We start from the raw sequence: 22,077 nt of genomic DNA, 5'->3' as shown, positions 1-22,077 counted from the left end.
ATAATTACGTAATTAGATGGCCATATTCTGTGTCTTTAAGGTTTTTAAGGTATAATTTAATGACTTTGAAAATGCTTAAAATATGAAGTTGAGGGAAAAGAAAGAAAATATATAAGGCAGGCGATTTATCAGCCTATGTGAAACCTAGTTCTTAAATCTAAAATGTGTGTAAACTTAGGGCCCATTTGAGAGAAAGGCTGTTTCAAATGAACAAAAAGTGTGTGTCAAATAGGTTGCCTGGCATCTATTAAATGTTCAATTACTAATAGTCATTACTATTAAAATAAGGAGCACTAGAGGCACCTGGGTGGCTCAGCTGTTAAGCGTCTGCCTTTGGCTCAGGTCATGATTCTGGGGTCCTGGGATAGAGCCCCTCACTGGGCTCTCTCCTTGGTGGGAAGCCTGCTTCTCCCTCTCCCTCTGCCCCTGCTGTGTTCCCTCTTTTGCTATGTCTCTCTCTGTCAAATAGATTAAAAAAAAAAAAAAACATAGGGAGTACTACTCTTTTGTTAAAGTCTGAATCTTTTTATTTTTGCGATACATGATACCTTTGGGAGGGATTACTGTTGTTTCTCCTGCCCACAAATTTTTTTCTGGCTCTAAATTTAGCTTGACACTTTGCCAGTGCTCTTTAATTTTAATATAGTTACATATATTTTTCTTGGTTTTTGGAGGGGACATGTTCTTCATGCCATAAAAACACATTTTTGAAAGATCCAAGGTCATCAAGGTCACGTCTATCAGCACCTATGGGTCTGGGCTTTGCGATTTCAATCCTGCCCTTGTTACATGAACATGTCATGCAGATGGTTAAAATATCTAACGCTTTCAGGAAAACCTTGCTCAAGTTTTTGATGTTACAAACTGTCTTCACCTCAGTGACCTCCGACTCTACCTTAGTCTCGTGGCTTTCAAAATAATTACCAAAATACAGATTTGGGGGAATAAGTAATTTATACTGTTTTCTTTTAAGGAAATTATCAATAATGTGTGTGACAAGAAAAAGGGAATATTTCAACCCAGATGTCTAATTTTGAATTAATGGAAATGGTACCTGAAGATAGAAAATAATTTTGATTGCATTTTTGATAATTTTTTAAAGTCGGCTCCACGCCCTGCACAGGGCCTGATGGTGGGGCTTGAGTTCGCGACCCTGAAATCCAGACCTGAGCTGAAATCAAGAGTCGCTCACTCAACCAACTGAACCACCCAGATGCCCTGAGTTTTTCATATCTCATTATTATAAAATGCCTTATATTTTTCATTTAGTTTTAGATTAGAGATACCTCTGCTGAGTTGGTATTTATCTTTCTCATCAAAGGATTATTGGAACTGAATGGCTTTGTCTTTTTAAACACTGTGAAAGAAATATTTTGCCTTCAGAACGATTGAGGTTTTTCTAAATGAGGGAACATGTGTATTATTTGTTGAAATCTGTAAGTCCTCTAGGGAGTTTAGAGATTTCATAGAAATTCACGAGCTTATAAGCATGGGCTAGAGAGCAAGTAAAAGAAAATCGGGGCATAGAAATTCAACATAACTTTCCTGAACCAGCATTTGAGATCAGCAAAATCTTCAACAAACATTGCTTCTTCTCTTTAACAGAGTTTGTTCATTGTTTAGATGGAGTTAGTGAGGAAAACACACTTTCAGATGCCTCAGAAAAAGGTTCCCGGTGAAACAAACGATGCTACCCCTTTTCTCTTTGGCAACTCTTCATAGTAGACATGCAAAATGGGATACATGCAAAATTGAAATACATACGTAAGACACTTAGGGTACACAGTCTTACCACCTTTGCTCTTCAAAATCAGACATAACGAAAGCCCATACTCTATTCCCGATTGTCAAAATAGAGCCATAATGAGAATAGGTTGATAAGTAAAATTACAAGAGAACCGTGAGTGTTTCCTGAGCAAGTCGCAGCCAAACACTGATAGATGGTAGACACTTTCTGTTTCCCAATTCATTGTTAAAGCTCTTTACTGCACTGCCTTTCTCCTTTTTCTTTGAGTTTTCTTTTTTCTGCCTGCCCACTTATTCATCATGTGCACAGTCATTCAAAAAATATAACCGATAGACCTCCAGAAAAGTTGGTTGACAGAAAAAGAAAAGGATGAAGCAAATACTAAGAAAACAGAAATGTCACGGACAAGTGCTTAGAAGGATCACAAAAGCGCAGTGGGGAAACTAGCGTCCTTAGCAGAGTTAACGGTCCCTGAGGGTTTTTCAGTAACAATTTGAGTTCTGTTTACAAGAATCCTTACATTAAAAATAGTGAGTCAGGGGGTCTGGCTGGCTCATTCGGAAGAGTGTGTGACTCCTGATCTCTGGTCATGAGTTGGAGACCCATGTGGGTGTAGAGATTACTTAAATAAGTGAAATTTAAAAAAAAAAAAAATGTGTATCTATCTGCCTTGGATGACAGCGTTTGGACAGGGAGAAATGAAGGTATAGATTTAATCTTAAGAGTGAGTGTCAGTTCTTACAATAATAAAGAGAAAAATAAGTATGCTGGTAAGCTAGGATAGGCAGATATGTGTAAAGGTAAAATGATGTTAGCTACACATCAAGTAATGTTAGTGTAGACATGGTATCTCTCCAACATAAAGTATTACAGATAGAACACTTACTTCTCTTTAAAATGGCCATCCAGTGGCTGGGTGGCTCAGTTGGTTAAGCTACTGTCTTAGCCTCAGGTCATGATCCCGGAGTCCCACATCAGGCTCTTAGCTCCATGGGGAGTCTGCTACTCCCTCTGACCTTCTCCCCTCTCGTGTGCTCTCTCTCTCAAAAAAAATCTTAAAAAAATTGTAAAATGCCCATCCTTGGGGCACCTGCATGGCTCAGTTCAGTGACTCTTAACTTCAGCTCAGCTCATGATCTCAGGGTGGTGAGACCAAGCCCCACCATCGGGGCCTGTGCAGGACATGGAGCCTGCTCAAGATCCTCTCTCCCTCCTCCCCTGCACCTCCCCACCTCCCTCTCTCAAAAATTAAATAAGTAACTGCCAGCTTTTCTTTTTTCTCTCAGAATATTTATAACTATAAATTGCAACCACATAAGAGCACTTTGAATATTTTCTTTTCATTATTTTTTAAAAAATATTTTATTTACTTATTTGTCAGAACACAAGTAAGGTGAGCAGCAGAGGCAGAGGGAGAAGCAGACTCCCCAGCAAGCAGGGAGACCCACACGGGCTCAATCCCAGAACCCTGAGATCATGACCTGCACTGAAGGCAGACGCTTACCCAACCATACAGGCACCCCTTTTCTTAAAAATTTCAAAGGATGTATATTCTGAGACTTTTACCAGCTGCCATCTTCTTTCATGATGGCTGACCACACTTTTTTCTCTTGTAGTAATAGCAAAGTCAGTAAAATTTTCATTGAGCAATCAATAAATGTTTAAATCAATCAAAATGTTTAAATTAGTAAATTGAACCATTTAATATTAATTAATAATACTTTCACCAATTATAACTTGGAAGAGTTAATTGAGTTTTATCTTTTGCTAATCTTAGCTGCCTTGCACATTTCAAATATACCTGAGGAAAAAAAGAATGATAACATGTAGGTTTTCTATATCATGAAAGACTACTTTGGGTTCATTCAGGTTTCTGTTTTTTTCTTCTGTTTGCTTTGCGGGACCCCTATGACTTGACAGGGAGTTTTTAAGCTGCTTAGGATACCAGCTCAGGGCTCGCAATGTCTGAGCACTTACTGTATGCCCAGGAGAGGCCCAGTGATGTGGGGAAGATAGCATGAGTATGGACTGTTTTAACTAATGGTCATACAAGGTGGTCTCTGCTATATCCATTCTATGATACATTTTGAGATATTATCTGTGATCTGTTTTGTAATTGATACAATATTTTTATATATCCATTATCAACATGCATAAGCCAGCTTATGAACTGTTTATTCAGTGTTTCCATACTCTTGCTAATATTGTTTCATCTACTTGTGATTAAAAATACATTAAGATTTTCCATGGTATTTTGAGATTTATCAGTTTCCTTTAAATTAGGTTTGTTTGTACATTTTGAGACACTGTTCTTAACTACATGCATATTCCTTATTTTTATATTGTTTGGCTTCTATTAGAACCTTCATTTTATCACAATGATACTGCCCTAATGAAGACTTTTGGTTGAAATTCCACTTTGGTATTAGCATGCTGCTGCAGCTTTTTTTTTTTTCTTTTAGATTTTATTTATTTATTTATTTAAGAGAGAGCATGAGCAGCAGGAGGGGCAGAGGGAGAAGCAGACTCCCCTCTGAGCAGTGAGCATGATGTGGGACTCGATCCCAGGATCCTGAGATCATGACCTGAGCTGAAGACAGACGCTTAACCGACTGAGCCACCCAGGCACCCCTGAAGTAGCTTTTTTTTTAAAGATTTTATTTATTTATTTGACAGACAGAGATCACAAGTAGGCAGAGAGAGAGAGAGGGAAACAGGCTCCCCGCTGAGCAGAGAACCCAATGCGGAACTCGATCCCAGGACCCTGAGATCATGACCTGAGCTGAAGGCAGCGGCTTAATCCACTGAGCCACCCAGGCGCCCTGAAGTAGCTTTTTTTTTGATTACCAGGTGAGTGGTATAGTTTTTTAATTTTAACTTTTGTATGCCCTTTCGTTTAATGATACCCTGGAAACCAATCTCTGCATAGATTGCGTTCGATCTAAAATTTTATTAAGTTGAATTTAATCTTTTTAACATTTTGTGATAAATTCTGTATCTATCAACTCAGTTTGTGTATTTGATTTACCGTGCCTCCCTTGTTGTTTTTTTTCTTTATCTCCCTGTTTTTCTACTTTCCTATAGACTAATAGGTGTACTATCTAATCATCAGTATTATCACCGTCATTATTACCAGTCTCCCTTTCCTCAGTTCCCTTCCCTGGCCTGGTAACTTTCTTCCTTCAGAAATTACTACTGAACGTACGTAACTCTGCAAATTTTCCAACCAAATCTGAAGACTCTATCATGTTGAATAGACTCAACACTCGCCTTTGTAATTGTCTGACATTTTACATCTTTACATTTTCATTTTATTTATTTATTTATTTTTTAAAATTTTATTTATCCATTTGAGAGAAAGAGAGTGAGAGAGAAAGCATGAGAAGGGAGAAGGAGAAGCAGACTCCCCTTGGAGCTGGGAGCCCATAGCCAGACTAGAGTCTGGGAGTCTGGGATTATGACCCAAGCTGAAGGCAGTTGCTTAACCAACTGAGCCACCCAGGCACCCCATAATATATATATATATTTTTTGTTTACTATTAGTTTACTACATTTAATCACATATTTTATCATTTCTGCACCCTTCCTTTACTTTCTATAAATGAAATACATCACCTGGTAATGGTTTTAGTTAGGGTGTCCAGTAGTATATAAATTATCCTAGATGTATATAACTCAAAATACATTTATGATAGCCTCACTATTAAATAGTACATTAGCTGGTATATGATTTATAATGAAAGTTTTGTTCCTTCCAGAATGTGAAGAAGGCATTACTTTGTTGTCTTCGAGCATCTGCTGTTGCTGCTAAGAAGTCGGCCCCAGCACAAAAGGCTTTTCTTTCAAGGTATTGTGTCCTCTTTCCCAACTATTAAGTCTTCATTCTTAATATACTGCAATTTCATAAAGACATGTGTGGACTTATGTTTACTTGTTTGATTGATACTTTAAGATTTTTACTTGCAACTTGTGTCTGTCCTCCATTCTAGAAAATTCCTATGTTTTTAAATTTAGTCTCTCAGACATTTCCTCAAAACTCTTCTGTAACACATCAATAAGTATATTAAATTATCTTGATCTGTAATCAGGTCTCTCCTACATGTTTTAAATCTGTATCTGCTGTGCTACATTCTGTAGTATTCCTCAAAACTATAGTCCCATGTATTTATTTTTTGTGTTTAATAAAAAGGTTATCCCAATTAGTATTGTTTTGGTAATGATAGTTTTTACTTTACAAATTTCTAATTTAGAAATCTACCATTCGCTATTTTATTTATATCTATTTTGCTTTCATACCTTCTCATTCTTTTCATGGAGTTACTCATTTCTCTAGCCCTTCAGAGATTCTAAACATACCTATTTAAAACCACTATTGATATTTTTTCTCTTATTTTCATGGAAAATGAAAATTTGGGTGCTGGCTCAAGGTTGCCTGGTGGCAGAGTTGTCTGCTTCTTTGTGGCTCTAGAGGAGGCAATGTTATAAATGTTGTTTCCCCCCCAAATTAGTAAATCCGGGCTTTTTTTAGTTGCCCTTTCAGTGGCAGGAAGCTTCACACTGGCCCAGCAGTGAGACCAGTTCTAGCGCCCTCTGCAGTTGACAGACTTGTTTCCTTTACCCCACAGAAGAATCCAGACCTGTGGTCACTGACCTCTGCTTCTTTCCAGTCTCCAGTCCCAACTGAGCCACAGTGTTAGCTCCTCTAACATTCCGTGACTCATTCCATTTTTAGCCTATGGATACATTTAGTACTTTGAAGTTATTTAATTGTATCTTTTATATCTTATCTGCTATTTGCCATATGTTGGATCAAAAAGGGAAAGTCTCAACGCATGAATTTATAGCGTCTTAATTAGGTATCAGGAAGTTATAAAATGTCATGTATACCCTTCCGTTAGCAATTTGCAAGTTAATTGAGGAGAAAAAATTCTCTGCATGAAATATTTAGAGAATACAAAACAGATCCTAATAAAAACAAAAGAGCTTGTACCCATTTATACAAAAAATAATCAGGGAAGACTCTGGATGTGGCAGGAGTTGAGATTTTTCTAAAGGAATGAGCAAGACTCGAGTGAACAAGAAATCTATGAATTTTAACTTCTCTACAGATTCGCCTCATTGTGTGCCTCAAAGATACAGTTTATGTACTTTCTATTAGTGGTTTTCAGGGATACAAAGATAGTGTGTTAAAAGTGTATAGCTCTTGGTGCATGATCATGGGAATATTGAGAGAAAACAATGTTGGGGGAGTCCGAGCAGTTTCATGTAAACACTCGTCCTAGGCTAAGTTATAAAAACTTAGAAATCCATAAGTGAAAACTGTTGTTTCTGAAATGATACTAATTAGGACAGCCTTTGCATCAGACACAAAGAATAAATACATGGGCCTATAGTTCGGAGGAATTCTACAGAATGTAGCAGAATAGAGATTTAAAACATGTATTAGGGACGTGGCTATAGATCAATTTTGGAGAAGCCGGTGCAAGAGGACAAAATGTGTGCATATTTCTATCTGTGAGATATGAGGGTCGAAACTACTATGCTATTGCATTTAAAGGAATCTTCTTCCAGGAAATTATTAGCAGTGACTAATGGATCAGTATTGACTTATTTCCCAGAGAAATCGGCATCTGAAGCTCACTCTGTCTTCTTTCCCTCTGTACCTAAGTTTTCAGCTTTAAGCTACTCCATAAACATCTCATATGCTCAGAAAAGTCTAAAAATAATGTCATTGCATAATATTCTAATGCTGCCGAAATCTGCTATTCAGAGGTCATCACATGTGCCAAGAGCCCTTCAGTGAATGATAATAAGAGGCAAGACACGTACACATAAGCTCACAGTTTATTTAATGCCTCTGTTCAAGTCTCTCTTGTTCATGCTGTGCCTAAGTCCATTGAGCCATTTTATAGAAATAATGGACATAATTGGCTCTGTGCCTTGATGGTTAGCCTGACTCAGATGAATACCGTTCCAAGTGGGGGATATATATATATATTATATATTTCCCATATATATATATGGCTGTTCTATAAAGAAGAGGGCAGGCTTCGGCCACAGGCTCTGGCAAGTTCCAAATGGAAGACTAAATGGTTTCAACGTAGGTGATGGAAATCAGGAGACAGAAAGATTAACCCACAGGACATGTCTGTTTCGAGTCAGCCTGACTTCCATTTATTGCAACCCTGACATTGGAATAAACCTATGAAATATGCTTCCAACATGCAACCAAGTGGTAAAACACGATACCTCTCTTTAAAGCTTTTTTTTTTTTTTTAATTGAATGCACCTGGTGCCGTTCTCCCCCTATTTATGTTCATGCCACACACGGGCAAGCAGGACCTAATTACCAATTAAGCAGTAAAGCTGTTTATGAAACCAAATGTTCTCAGGGTCCAGTCCGCGAATGATATGTATCCGCATGTCTGTTTGTGTAGATGCAGATATGCACACGTGTACGTAAGCATGAATGTAACTATCTATACATCTACACACACTCCACATTTTTTCACCTTTGTTTTAATTGTCAGCTTCTCCGATTTTATAGAGCCATCTTCTGTGCAGTGATCTGATCTTAGTAACTGATGAGAGGGATTCCCTAATTATATAAAGCCCTGATCATTTCCACCCTAAAGCTGCGATTCTTTAAATGCATGGAAAATACTTCTGTTTTTCGAATGGCCATGGACGGAGGCCTCCCTTTCTGGCTGTGGCAGTTTAAGAGCCCAAACATTGCTCTGGCACCGACCCCAGCCCCCCCCCACTAAACCTTTCTGCGGAGAACTGGCGTAAAAGCTGAAGGTCAGGAAGGAGAAGGCTAACTTGACGTCCCTGTACTTGACACTGTTACCATCGAGCTACGGCAAACTACAGGCTGGGGGGAGCCAGCTCACGGCTCCCCCCGCGCTCTCGATGCAGCAACACCAGTGAGAGACGTGAGCATGGGCGCGTGATTTATTTTGCTTTAGGGAACTTGGCCCTGGAGCCTGAACTCTGCGGGAGGATATAGGTTGATTTCAGTTCCGTTCATTGTGAAAAATGTATTGCGCGTCTGCGGGCACTGGGAACGCAGGGGTGAACTCCAGCCCCGTCTTCAGTGAGCTCATAGCTCAGTGTCTTTCTGTCGCTTCCCCTTCCTTGTCACCTCCGTGCTTACAGCCCTGCTCACAGATCACTCCTGGACTTAAGCGCTGGTAGGCAGTGGTTCCAGACTGGCTGCCTAATTTTCGTCTTGTGTGGTGTGTGTGGGAGAGAGCGAGCCAGAGCCAGTGAGGGACGGCAGCGTGGGGAGGGGACAGGGGAGAGGGTCTCACTCCTCCATCCCTGCCGTCACGGTGACCCATCTGTCCAAGGGCAGCATCCTCCTGTCCTCTTCGTCCGCCCTGGACCCTAGCCTCATCTTCTTCCCTCAGTCACACACATTCCAGAGGGTATGCTGTAGGGCTATGACCGTTGCGAAATGTGCAGCATCATTTTGCCCGTGTTTGTGCTCTCATTTACATAAATGCAATGCATTAAGCTCATTTCATCTCGTTTCCACTAAATATTATGTCTTCATGATCTGAGTTCTGTATCGTACTGTTTGGGCTCCCAACTGACATACTGTATGATGCACAATTATAACCACATTTTACCTCTTTTTTGTTTTTTTAGAGAAAAGGAGGGGGTTTCAGGAAGGTCAGAGGGCTGGGGAGAGAGAGGATCTTAACCCGGCTCCATGCCCAGCACAGAGCCAGAGGTGGGGTTCGATCTCATGATGCTGAGATCATGACCTGAGCTGAAATCAAGAACTGGGCACTTAACTGACTGAGCCCCCCCAGGCTCCCCAACCACCTTTGCCTTATTAACTCTTTTAGTGACAGATCCTCGGATTACCTCATTTTTTCCAATCTCAATCTCTCTCTCTCTCTCTCTCTCTCTCTCTCTCACACACACACACACACACACACACAAGCTCTAATGAAAGTTCTCTTTCCTATTTCCCGTCTATGAGAGAATTTCTCTGGGTTGCAGAGACTCCTCGAGACATCATCATCAGAGAACGATTTAATCTAGGAATTCAGTCTTTATAAATCACCGGAAGGGCTAGTGGGAGGAGGGCAAGTGACAGCCCTCCCCGCGTTTCAGGGGCTCGGGGAGTCTGGGGCTCTGCAGCCAGCCCAGCATGGGGTGGGTGACCCCCAGCACAGACGTCCGGAGGCCACCATCAACACTGTCCGAGACCCAAGCGCTTGCTGGCCGCTCTAGGACCTCACGTCTGCCTCTCAGACCACAGGCGGGGGTCTCCTCTTGTGGAATGTTGGCCTGCAGGGACTTTCTGAACGTAGGCTCCAGGTTTCCAGCCCTGGCACAGCAGGCAGCAGCATGTAGGAAAGTGCCCATCTTGGTTCCACCCCCACTTTACCTCGCCGACCTTCTATTGTTTTTTGCTTTCTGGTGGTTGGGGGGGGGTGGTTGTTGTTGGTGTTGTTTGTTTTTTTTTTACTGTAGTCTTTTTAATTGATGAGAGTTCTCAATTCTGACTCTTCTTTTATATCATGTTTGCCCCCCCCCCCCCACCGTGTATGTGATATATTCTCTTTTGTCTCTGGAGATCTTAATAATCGTTCTTTTGAAATGTTTCTTCTCTGGATTGTGTTGATTTCAAGAATATTTCTTTTTCAGTTTATTGTGGTCTCCTTGTTTCATGTTAATGCCTTTCCCTTATGGATCTGTGGTAATGTCGTTCCGTTCTTGTTGAAGAATGAGGCACTAGGGGCAGCTGGGTGGCTCAGTGGGTTAAGCATCTGCCTTCAGCTCAGGTCATGATCCCAGGATCCTGGGATCGAGCCCTGAATCAGGCTCCCTGTTGGGCAGGAAGCCTGGTTCTCCCTGTCCCACTCCCCCCTGCTTGTGTTTCCTTTCTCACTGTGTCTCTCTCTCTATCAAATAAATACATAAAATCCTAAAAAAAAAAAAAAAAAAGAGGGACTAAAGTGACATTTGGAAGATCTCCGAGTAGGAGTGTGGCTTGTGCTGTTGATATCTTTCTGCCAGGTGTCCCTGATGACCAGGGCATTTTATTGGAGGATGCGTGAATGCCATTGTCTGTTGGTGTCTTCCCAGAAGGGAGATCTCGCACTTGAAAGGGAGATGGTGAGGCAGTGGGCTGGGAAGTAGATATGATTAGACTGGACCGAGTGGTCTAATAAGCACAAGAAAGGAGCTAGAGGTCAATTTGTAGGTACTGATCCAGTCCTCATTCAGAAAGACGACTCATATTCTCACTCCTGCCATTGCCTGGGCCTGATGTCCCCAAACAGAGTCTACCTGATCAAACTGTCCCCATGGCCACTGTCTGATCCTGGGCTGGAGTAGAGGAAGAGTATCACCGGCCTCCGTAAGTCTGGGAAGATGATCTTGGAGTCCAATTGCTTTTCTTTAAATCTTCATCTTTCCTCCTGCCAATATAGCCCCGTTTGGTTCCCATCTTAGCAGTGAGAGGTGACTCTGATGCCAGGGCCTGTGTGGACTCTGCCACGGCATCAGCTCGCTCCTTCTGGCTTCCCTTCCACACCCTTCTTCCCCTTCTCCCGGCTCAGCTAGGCTCCCTGTTCTGTAAATGAACCACCACATGCTTATCTTCCAGCAGTTTTGAAAACACATCTTTTTCTGATGTTGTCTTCTCATCTCCATTTCACTTTTTCTTTGGAAATGTGGGCTTCCTTTATCTTTTTTTTTTTTAAACATCATTTTAGTATTGCCTCGGAGAGAACAGAGATAGATACTAAGTTCAACTTCTGGCATGCTGGTAGGTAATCAGTCAAAATGTTCAATGTGAGCGTGCTGAATGGAAATATTCTTACATTTTTAAACAATCTTGAGGTAGAAGTGCGTGCGTACTAGGGAATATAGCCAGTACGATTGTAATAGCCTTGCATGGTGACCAGTGGTTTATACTTGTGGTGAGTCCAGCATAATGTAGAGACTTTGCCAAATCACTGTGCCGTACACCCGGAACTCATAAAATATTGTGTGTCGACTACACTTCAATTAAAGGAATGTGTCAGTACTGCTCTCTCTAGTTATCCACCCATCCCTCCATACTCTCTTTTTTTGAGTTCCGTAGCTCTATTCTGTTTTTTGATTATTGTACCTTTCAGTGTAACAAAACATCAAAGCTGTTTTCAGCCTCTGTCAGTAAGATATGTTGAAATTTGCTCCCACATCAGAGAGCATTATCTCCAGGTGTATATATTGTTTATGAAGAAATAAGTGCTAGAATAAGTTCTTTAGTTATCCAGGTTATGTTCCCTTAAATATCTTAAAAATGATACAAACTCGATCCAGCGTCTCTTATGAATTGAGCCTGCCTTTGTCAAATTGAGTATGTGAAAGTCTCACAAACATTGTGGGTTAATTTCCAATTTATATCCAGAGGATTCTTATTATCCAAATATCGTTCACACTTCCAAATGTGACTTTCACAGGCTTTTCTTCTGAATTTGTCACCGAATATATTATTTTGATTGGTGTTGTCAGGAACGACCTAAACATGTTTCCTCCTTGACTGGTAGCTAACATTCTTCCATCAGAGTCTTTGTTAATCACAGGCCGCTGCGGTATGTGCAGGAAAGTATAAAGACGTATGAGTTCTAGATCTTGCTGGATTTCGTATTCTCCAAACCACTCTTGGCCTCAGCTTTTCTCATCTGTACAAGAAAGGACAGAGCTAAAATCACTGATTCTATAAAGATTGCAAAATCATTGATAAGACAATGTGGGCATGTCTGTCTGTGGTAGTTCTGGGTGTGGTTTCTAGAGTCGGACATACCTGGCTTGAAATCCCAGATGCTCTACTTACTAGTTTTGTGACCTATTATTTCATTTTTCTGAGCATAACATACCCTTCTCTGTAAAACTGGGGTGATAATAAAACTCACTTACATGCCTTTATGTGAGCGTGTGAAAATTACCTGTAATCAAGTTTGTAAGGCATTTAACTCATACTCCAGATGCAGTCCGCGCCCAGGAAACCTTAGCAACAACAATAAAACCAACATGACTGTGGCATCACAATGGTGCCCTGGGCAGTGAAGAGAAAACGAATCATAACTTATTCACATATTCAACGTTCCTGGAGTGCCTCCCTACGTGCCAGATGTTCAAAGCCCTGGCATTATAAAATGTTCCCACCTACAGAGTTTACTTATATTTTCATGGGAAACACAACAAATATATGATATGACAGGATGTGACGTAACATTAATAACATATGAAAAAGCCCTGAAAGGAAGCTAAAGCAGTGTGATCTGGGTGTTACGTGTTCTTCTATGTAGGGAAGCAGGGAAGGCTTCTCTGAGGGGGAGACTTTTGGGTGGAGACTGGGGCAGATGCCACGGACACCTGAAGGCAGAGTTTTCGGACAGCAGGACCAGGGTTTGCAAGACTCCTGTGTGTAAGCAAACCCTCTGTCAGAAGACTGACAAGGAAGCCACACGACTGCAGACTGAGATGGACAACTGTGGAGGTAGGCACACACACACACACATACACACACACACACAAGCCTGGAAGGTGAGACCTTTGAAGGACATGACAAGACTCTGAATTTTACTCTTAGAAACCACACTTGGATTATCATGTTGGGGAATTGACGTGACCAAAGTGTTTAACTCTCCACAGGAAAGACATGGAACCCCTTTGGCCTGCTTCTCCACTTGTTCTTGGAAGGGTTAAAAGAGGCCGTGTGCATGAAAGCAACACACACGGTGTTGGGCATAGAGTACACCATCAATATCCTTAAATGTTAGAGACTCTTCCTCTTAGAGTCTAGGACAAGAACAGACTCCAGATGAGTTTGTACCAGTGCTTTCTTTCGCAGCGGTTAGTTCCAGCTCTTGACATTATTTCCACTATAGTAACAATCCAGGAACACTTGGATCACGTAGGAGATATTAGCCATACTGACATCTGCTAACAGGACTCATAGGTACTAGTTGGTGATATTCTGTGCAAACAGGGAACAAGGCTTGCGTTGTGATTGACACGGTGGTTGAGGGGAGCGGATCTCTGATGGAACACTGCAGAGAGAACCCCTACATGAGCCCACAAAAGGCAGCGTGATCTCTGGATGAGGTTGGAAACCAGAAGTTAGATTACAGGAACCTGGGAGCACAAGAGGCACTGATGAATCAGACGCCGTCTTCTGAGAGCCCTGCGCTCCAGGCTGGGACTCATTTTCTTTCTCCACGCTTGAGAAGTATGTATCACCTGGACCTATTCAGAGAGTAACAGACGTGCTCATACCAGGGGCCAAGATTCCAGAGCCAAGTGCTTCTCGGGTTCAAGGCTTTCCTGAGGATTTCTTGGACAGTGTGTTTCATTTTGGAAAGAGCATTTTCCTTTTGATCTTTGCTTCTTATTGGTTCCTTCTCAGTTCCATCTTCATTATAATATTTGTATTGGGCCACTGCCTTTCAGTGACTCAGTTAAGTGGATATTCAGGGCTGTGGATTTCTCTTCTATTTAAAGCGATCAGTTGTGCAGATCTAAGAATAGAAGAAGACTTCCGTAAGATACACACTTTCTTGTCAAAGATTCAAAGAATACTTACCTACTTTGGACATCATTTAGCTTGGATACTATACAACATTTTAAGTGTTGGGAAATTTTTTTTCCCGACATTATCATACCTGAAATGCTAGTGAAGTCTGTAGCAGATTTTAATTATAAAATGTTCTCTAGGTCTGCTCCGTATAGACATTCATCTGACATTTTGCATGATGTGATTTAGCACCTGGACGGCAAACGTGGTACGTGTATTGAAGTTGCCATGTAGGCTCAAACTCAACATTGAATCTCTAGGGTCCCGAAGCAGAAAATAGAGGGACCATCAGTCCAGATTCAGCCTCAACCCTTGTGTTCATCCAACTAGAGGGATGAGGATGTTTTCACACCGGCCTAAGAGACTCAAAGCTTTTCCCAAACAGTTCTATGGTAGTCTGGTAGGTGTGATCACTGCAACTCAATAGAAGATTGATGTTCTGCACTGTTGAAATGTAAGTGCTAAGTGAAAATAAATGAGAGTATAGATGACACTTCCTTTTGAATCATAGGAGCTTATTCCCCAAATCTTTTCTCTTTGTTATCTTTTCATGAAGAATTCAATGTTAGCTATCTATGGCTATCAATTCGCGTGCAGCTGTTGCAATTAAGTTATTTGGGATGCAGTTTCTAGTTCCCTTTACAGCATTCCAGCTGTTTCTAGTTGTAGTAGGTGGGAAATACATTATAAATAAATAAGAAAATATTTTTCATCAGGTAACATCTCAACCTTTCTTGCCTTTTACTGGTAACTGAATTATATTTCCACTTCTTCTTCTTCTTCTTCTTCTTCTTCTTCTTTTTTTTTTTCCTCTATTCTGGCTGGAAACGAACTGTTCTAACTCTGCTCTGGGTCCTATATTTTTCCTACCTTCTCAATGAACTTGTTTCATCAATGACTCATTCCTCTTCTAATTTTTCACCCTTCATTAGATTATCCCACTCTGAGCTCTGATTAAAGATATTTCCCATTAAAACTTGTTTTCTCAGTCTTCCCTCCCCATTAACCTCACCCTCTCCATTTTTTCCATTGTGGTCACACTACTCACACATATTACTTCCCCGTTTATCTCTCTCTCCTCTGCTTACCTCTCTATACCACTTTCTCTGCTGCCTCAACAACTGTTTTTTCAAAATTACCCTCCAGTTTCTATGTCCAGTGACTTCTCCTCATTCCTGAGCATGCATTACATTTCCTCTGAATTTTAAAATGGTGGGCATTCACCATTTACTCCTTCTATAAAGTCATTATGTGGTTCCCTTGCCACACTCCTTTACAAAACTTAAATATTTATTGATATGTATTCTCTACCAGGTAATATGCTGGTTATCAAAAGAACTAAAATGCAGTTTCAAACTGGATAGAGTTCATGGTCCAGGAGGGTAAACAAATCCATACCCACACAGAATACAAAATGCCTTCCCATATTACCTCTTCTGGTAATACGTTAGATAAGATTTCCAGAGACTTGTCCTGACAACAACAACAACAATTACAACAACATACTTAAATTAATCCCAAACTATATAAAATAAAAAAATAATAAAAACTGTATAAAATTTCTTTAAATGCTCTGCTTGACTGGCAGGAAAGCAAAGGAGATCTTCTGGGCCAGAAAAAATGGGGAGGTGAGACAAACACACTCAGGAAACTGTGCTTTTACCTTGAGAGCTGCCATATCCTCAATTGTAATGTCAGACAGAGACATAATTAGGAGAAAAAAAACCACGGTACCCAGTCAGAGTGGATGTCGAGCAAGGAAAGTCTTTCCCTCTCATCTTTCCACCTCAGCCCACCCTCAAACTCCACAAAGAACTTGGGCTTCTATAAAATAACTTCCTCAGCATTACCTGTTTTTAGAAAGTGAAATCTGGAATTCCTAGATTCAGAAAACCCAAAGACAGTAGTTTTAATAAAATTGGTGTTTGAACATAACACAGTGGGAAAGAAATTGAGCACCAGAGAGAAAAGTCAGAAATGACTAAAATATTAGCAACAAAAGCCAGAAGGCAATGAAATAATATCTTAAGGGTCTCAGGGAGAAATTACAACTGGAATTATATAGTCAGCTAAATTATCTTTTCAAGATTATGGAAATTTAGATAATTTATGCCAAAAAAATATCTTCACAAATGTTCTTTCTGAAGATCACTTTAAGAAAAAGAAAAAAACAGGGGACCAGGGTGGCTCAGTCAGTTAAGCATCTGCCTTTGGCTGAGGTCATGATATTGGGGTCCTGGGATGGAGCCCTGTGTCACCTGCTTTTCCCTCTCCCCCCACCCCAACTCATGCTCTTCTGTCTCTGCTCGCTCTCTCAAGTAAATAAAATCTTTTAAAAAAATACTATAAAATTAAAAAAAAAGAAGAAGAAAAATTATGCTAGGAGAAATGAAGGTAAAAAATGTTCAACATTTGGATATATATAAATAAACATTATGTAAAGCGAGACCAACAGCTACTTTGTAGGGGTAATAGAAACCTATTGAGGGGCACCTAGGTGACTCAGTCAGTTTAGTGTCCAATTCTTGATTTCAGCTCAGGTCATGATCTCAGGCTCCTGAGCGTGAACCCTGCATTGTACTCCACGCTCAGTGGGGAGTCTGCTTGAGATTCTCTCTCAGTCTCCCTATGTCCTCCCTCCTCCTCACTCATGTGTGTGTGCTCTCTCTTGCAAATCAATCAATCAATTAATTAATTGAAGAAAAAACAAGATTGAGTTGGATACTTATACCATATAAATAAGAAGTTGGAGTTAAAGTCTCTTAGTAAATAGTAAATACTTATTACTTTTAGCATCTGAAAGTTTCTAGACTAATCATTAAAACAGTAGGAATAGAATATACAGCTATAAAACCAGTAGAAGAGACTTCCACTGCTACTCAGGATGGAGTAGCAACAACCAGATTTACCCTCCTCTTTGAAACTACACAGAACCTCAGAGAAAAAGAGCAAAGAACAGAAATCAGTTATGTGTGTATATACTAGAATTAAATTATAAGTAGAGATTTTTTTTTAAACTTGAATAAATACACCCAGATAAAATATCTAGGAGTGAATCTGACAAAAGATATGATAGACTTGTTAACTGAAAACTAAAAACTGTTTCTGAAAATATGAGACTTAAGTTGTGAGATATATTGTCTTGATGGTGTGGAAGGCTCAATACCACCAAGAGATCAGTTCTCTCCATACTGATTTGTAGATTTAATACAATCCAAGTCAAAATTCCAGAAACATTATGGAAATTGGCCAGGCAAATCTAAAATTCTATGGAAATGCAAAGGACCTAAAATAAATGAAACACCTTTAAAGAAAGGAAAAAAAAAAAGGATGATGAACCCCACCTGATTACAAGATTTGATCTTAAATCTACTTTCTTAGGTCCACATAGGAGAAGTCAATCATAGAAGAGAGTAGAGCCCAGAAATAGACCCATACATATAGGGAAATTTGACTTTTTAAAAATTACAGTAGAAAAACACTAGAGAAAATTAATTTTTGAAAAAATAAAAAGATAATTCAGTGGAGAAAGGACAGTTATTCCAACAAATTATGCTGGAATAAATGAGTATCTATTTGAAAATGAAAGCAAGACGAAGGGAGAGGAAAAGAGAAATGAAGGGAGGAAAAAAAGAAAAGGGAGGGAAGAAAGAAAGAACAAAAAAGGAGATGGAAAGGAAGAAAAGAAAGGGAAAGAAAAGGAAAAAGAAGAAAGGAAAAAAAGAAAGGGGGGAGGGCGGGAAGAGGGAATGAGGGAATTAAGGAAGGAAGGAAAGAAGGAAGAAAGAAGAGGTAGCTAAACTTACCTCAGTCAAAATAAACTTTAAGCTAAAAATAATGCAAGACTGTGCTGGGATCATAAACCAAGCTGCAGTTGGTATTTTTGATAAGAGTTATTTTTTTAATTCTCTTAAAAATTATGCATAAGGTTATTTCATAGGTAAAACGTTTGGAAAATTTTACTGGTAACAGCATCTGACACTGGAGATTTTATGTTTGTGTATGTATGGGTATGTGTATATGTCAGGAAGAAACAGGAGGATTTTAATTATAGATTCTATTCCATTAAGACATACAGGACTATCTGTACTTTCTCTTTCTTCTTGTCATAGAGCTGACAAGCTTTTTCTAGTAATATGTTTCTTTCACTAAATGTTTCTCTTATACATATAAGGTGTCTATAATATTCTTGATTTTTATTATTTATATTTTAAGTATCTGTGGGATCTTTAATGATGCCTTTGTTTTTATTCCTGATAGTGATAATTTTTTTTCCTCTCATATGTACATACACACTTTCTTGAACTTTTTCTTTTTGGTTAGTCTTTCTTTAGGTCTCTCAGTTGTATTACTTTTAAAAGAATCATATTTTGACTTAGGTGATTTTCTGTATCATTTACTTCAGCTATTATATATTTTTATATTCTTTAAGAATTTATTGCTCTTTTACTAATTTCTTGAAACAACTAGAAAGGTCATCAATTTTGAGCTTTACAAATTTCCTAGTATATGTAAACACAAGACTTCAGTCTTCTTTTTAAGTCAGCTTTAGCAGCATCCTAATAATGTCTTATTTCTATCATCACATAGTTAAAATATTTTTAATTTCATTTTGATTTTTTATTTGACTAACTATTATTTAGAAGTATATAGCTTAAATTACTAGAAGTCAACTACTATTTGGTTAACTTTTGTTACTGATTTTTAGGGTCTTAATTAGGGTCTTGGACCCTCAAGACTATAATTTTGGACTGTATTATTGCAAGATTGCCAAAATCTCTACAGGTTATTCTGCCTCCTCATAGAGGCCCTCTATCCAAGCCTTTAGATCCTAAGTCTTTTGCCCTATATCCTGAATCCAAAAAAAAGAGCGCAGAGTCTCTTTCTCTGCATAGTTACCCATTCTAAGTGATTGTTTTCTTAAGTCTTGGTTGTCACAACAGTTCTCCAGTTCCTTTAAACTGACCTGTTTCTATAAAACTCCCTCAGCTTTAGGGGTACTCTCAGTGAGAGTCCAGGTCTCAATGAAATCATAGCCCTTCACATTTAACTTTATATTTGTAAATAATGAGTTGTATATATATAAATTTTATTTGTAAATCTTAAAGAACATCACCAAAATTATTTGTGTTTTCCAGCTTAAAATATAGAACTTACTCAGTATCAGTTACCCCTTTGTTGTTAACAGCGGTCTACTTTATACTATTATTATCCAATGAGCGGGTAAGTTCTTATAGGCAGTGACCAGTATGTAATTATATTTTCCTGTAGAAATCTGAGTGGGTGTATTTAAGGAATAAATTTTAAAAGAAGTGGAAAGAGGCTGTGGAAGAGCTTATTTATTTATAAAACAAACCCAAATGAAAATAGGAAAATATGATCTATTTTTCAGAAAAAAACTAAAAAAAAAAGAAATTCTATGACGGAAACAATAAAATCTCACTCCCTAACCATTACAGTCCTTTGCAGTTTTATAGCATGTGTACCATGTCTTATTACTTTTTTTTTTTTTTTAAGTAGGCTCTATGCCCAGAATAGGGCTTGAACTCATGACCCTGAGATCAAGAGTCCCATGCTCTACCAACTGAGCCAGCCAAGGACCCCCTTCTTGTCTGATTAATTAAAATGTGTTAGAAAATTCCTGATTATTTTTTTCCTCTGGATTTCACTTATCAGTAACACTTCTTTCTTCCACCACCACATGTAACAGAAAAAGACTGAATTGCATTTCTTACCAAAAAAGCAGTTTTTACTGGAATATTGGGAAGCAGGGATTGATATATTTTTATCAGCACTTCCCCAACTAGTTACATCATGTTTCTTTGTATACTGCTCCCACTGACAGTGATGGTATGAAAAGCCATGGTGCATGCTGGGTAATGCAGACTTCAAGCATTCACACTCCATTAATTAATTCATCACCTAAAAGCTAAGTATTGATTTTTTAATGGTTTTACAAATCTATTTAAGTTTCAGTGATGTGATTAAGAGGATATGTGTTTACTGTAAATTATCTAACAAGTACAATGGTATTACTCACAGAAGTAACAAACAATTTAGCTTGTGAGGAGGGGAAAAGAGGTTGGTTAAAATATTTTCCCAAATACTGATTATTTAATGCTATGATAAGCCATTAAAATATGGCTTTAAAAAAACTGTTATGTCAAAACATGGGTACTATGTTTCTTGATATTCGGTAAGAATGAAATCAGACACCAATGAATTTTTCCTTAATCCTATTTTAAATTATAGTGAAATAAATATTCTTTCTTTATTAGACTTGGTGGAAACATTTTCACTTTAATTATTATTGTGGAATATTATGGAAGATGTGAACTATTTTGTATTTTTCCATTTTCATTCCTAGAAAATGTTTTGGCACACAAGCCATGTAGGAATAGTCCTACAGGTACTTATTTATAATATTTCCTTTACCTTTGATAATAATGGAAATAAAACCATGCATGTGTTAATTCTTAAAAAAAAAAAGGCTGACATCATAAATTTACTAAAACTAGAAATTGTGTCATTTATGAGATAAACTGATTTTTAAAACTTTTTTTATTGACATACTATGCATTATTTCTCTTAGGGGTTCAGGTCTGTGAACCTTCATTCTTACACAAAGCACAGCACTCACCATAGCACATACCAGTGTCCATCACCCAGCCACCCTATCCCTCACCCCCCACACCCCAGCAACTCTCAGTTTGTTTTGAGACTAAGAGTCTCTTGTGTTTTGTTTCCCTTCTGATCCCATCTTGTTTCATTTTTCCCTCCCTATCCCCCATGGCCCCCTACCCTGTCTCTCAAATTACTTATATCAGAGACAATATGATAATTGTCTTTCTCTGATTAACTTATTTTACTTAGCATAATACCCTCTAGTTCCATCCACGGCCTTCCAAATGGCAGGATTTGGGGGTTTTGATGGCTGCATAGTATTGCATTGTGTATATATATCACATCTTCTTTACCCATTCATCTCTTGGTGGTCATCTACGTTCTTTCCATTGTTTGGCTATTGTGGACATTGCTCCTATAAACATTCGGATGCACATGCCCCTTCGGATCACTGCATTTATATCTTTAGGGTAAATACCCAGTAGTGCAATTGCTGGGTCATAGGGTAGATCTATTTTCAACTTTTTGAGGAACCTCCATGCTGTTTTCCAGAGTGGCTGCACCAGCTTGCATTCCCACCAATAGTGTCAGAGGGTTCCCCTTTTTCTGCATCCTCTCCAACATCTGTCATTTCCTGACTGGTTAATTTAAGCCATTCTGACTGGTGTGAGGTGGTATCTCACTGTGATTGTGATTTGTATTTCCCTGATGCCAACTGATGTTGAGGACTTTTTCATGTGTCTGTTATCCATTTGGATGTCCTCTTTGCAGAAATGTCTGTTCATGTCTTCTGCCCATTTCTTGATTGGATTATTTGTTCTTTTCAGTGTTGAGTTTGATAAGTTCTTTCTAGATTTTGGATATTGGCCTTTATCTGATATGTCATTTGCAAATATCTTCTCCCATTCTGTCAGTTGTCTTTTGGTTTTATTGACTTTTTCCTTTGCTGTGCAAAAGCTTTTGATCTTGTTGAAGTTCCAATAGTTCATTTTTGCCCTTGCTGCCCTTGCCTTTGGCTATGTTTCTAGGAAGAAGTTGCTGTGGCTGAGGTTGAAGAGGTTGCTGCCTGTGTTCTCCTCAAGGAGTTTGATGGATTCCTGTCTCACATTGAAGTCTTTCA

General features: G+C 39.1%; 1 protein-coding gene across 4 annotated transcripts in view; it reads left to right on the top strand.

Annotated features, from left to right (window-relative positions):
- LOC309865113 (uncharacterized protein) overlaps positions 1 to 22,077 on the top strand; it is a 112,588-nt gene that overhangs the window by 3,853 nt on the left and 86,658 nt on the right. For 3 of the 4 annotated variants that reach the window (XR_014311960.1, XR_014311961.1, XM_082731333.1), the window contains exon 3: positions 5,506 to 5,594. Coding sequence is in view for 1 of the 4 variants with exons in the window: in XM_082731333.1 (XP_082587459.1) it covers positions 5,506 to 5,594 (89 nt within the window). In the remaining 3 variants the exon portion in view is untranslated. Of the gene's footprint in view, positions 1 to 4,388; positions 4,598 to 5,505; positions 5,595 to 22,077 lie in introns of those variants that run through there. The other variant, XR_014311962.1, reaches the window with a different exon arrangement.

This window comes from Mustela nivalis (assembly GCF_964662115.1).
Source record: "Mustela nivalis genome assembly, chromosome: 5".
NCBI classification, from domain to species: domain Eukaryota; kingdom Metazoa; phylum Chordata; class Mammalia; order Carnivora; family Mustelidae; genus Mustela; species Mustela nivalis.
The sequence above is the reverse complement of the archived record's forward strand: the minus strand, read 5'-3'. Positions and strand labels throughout refer to the sequence as shown.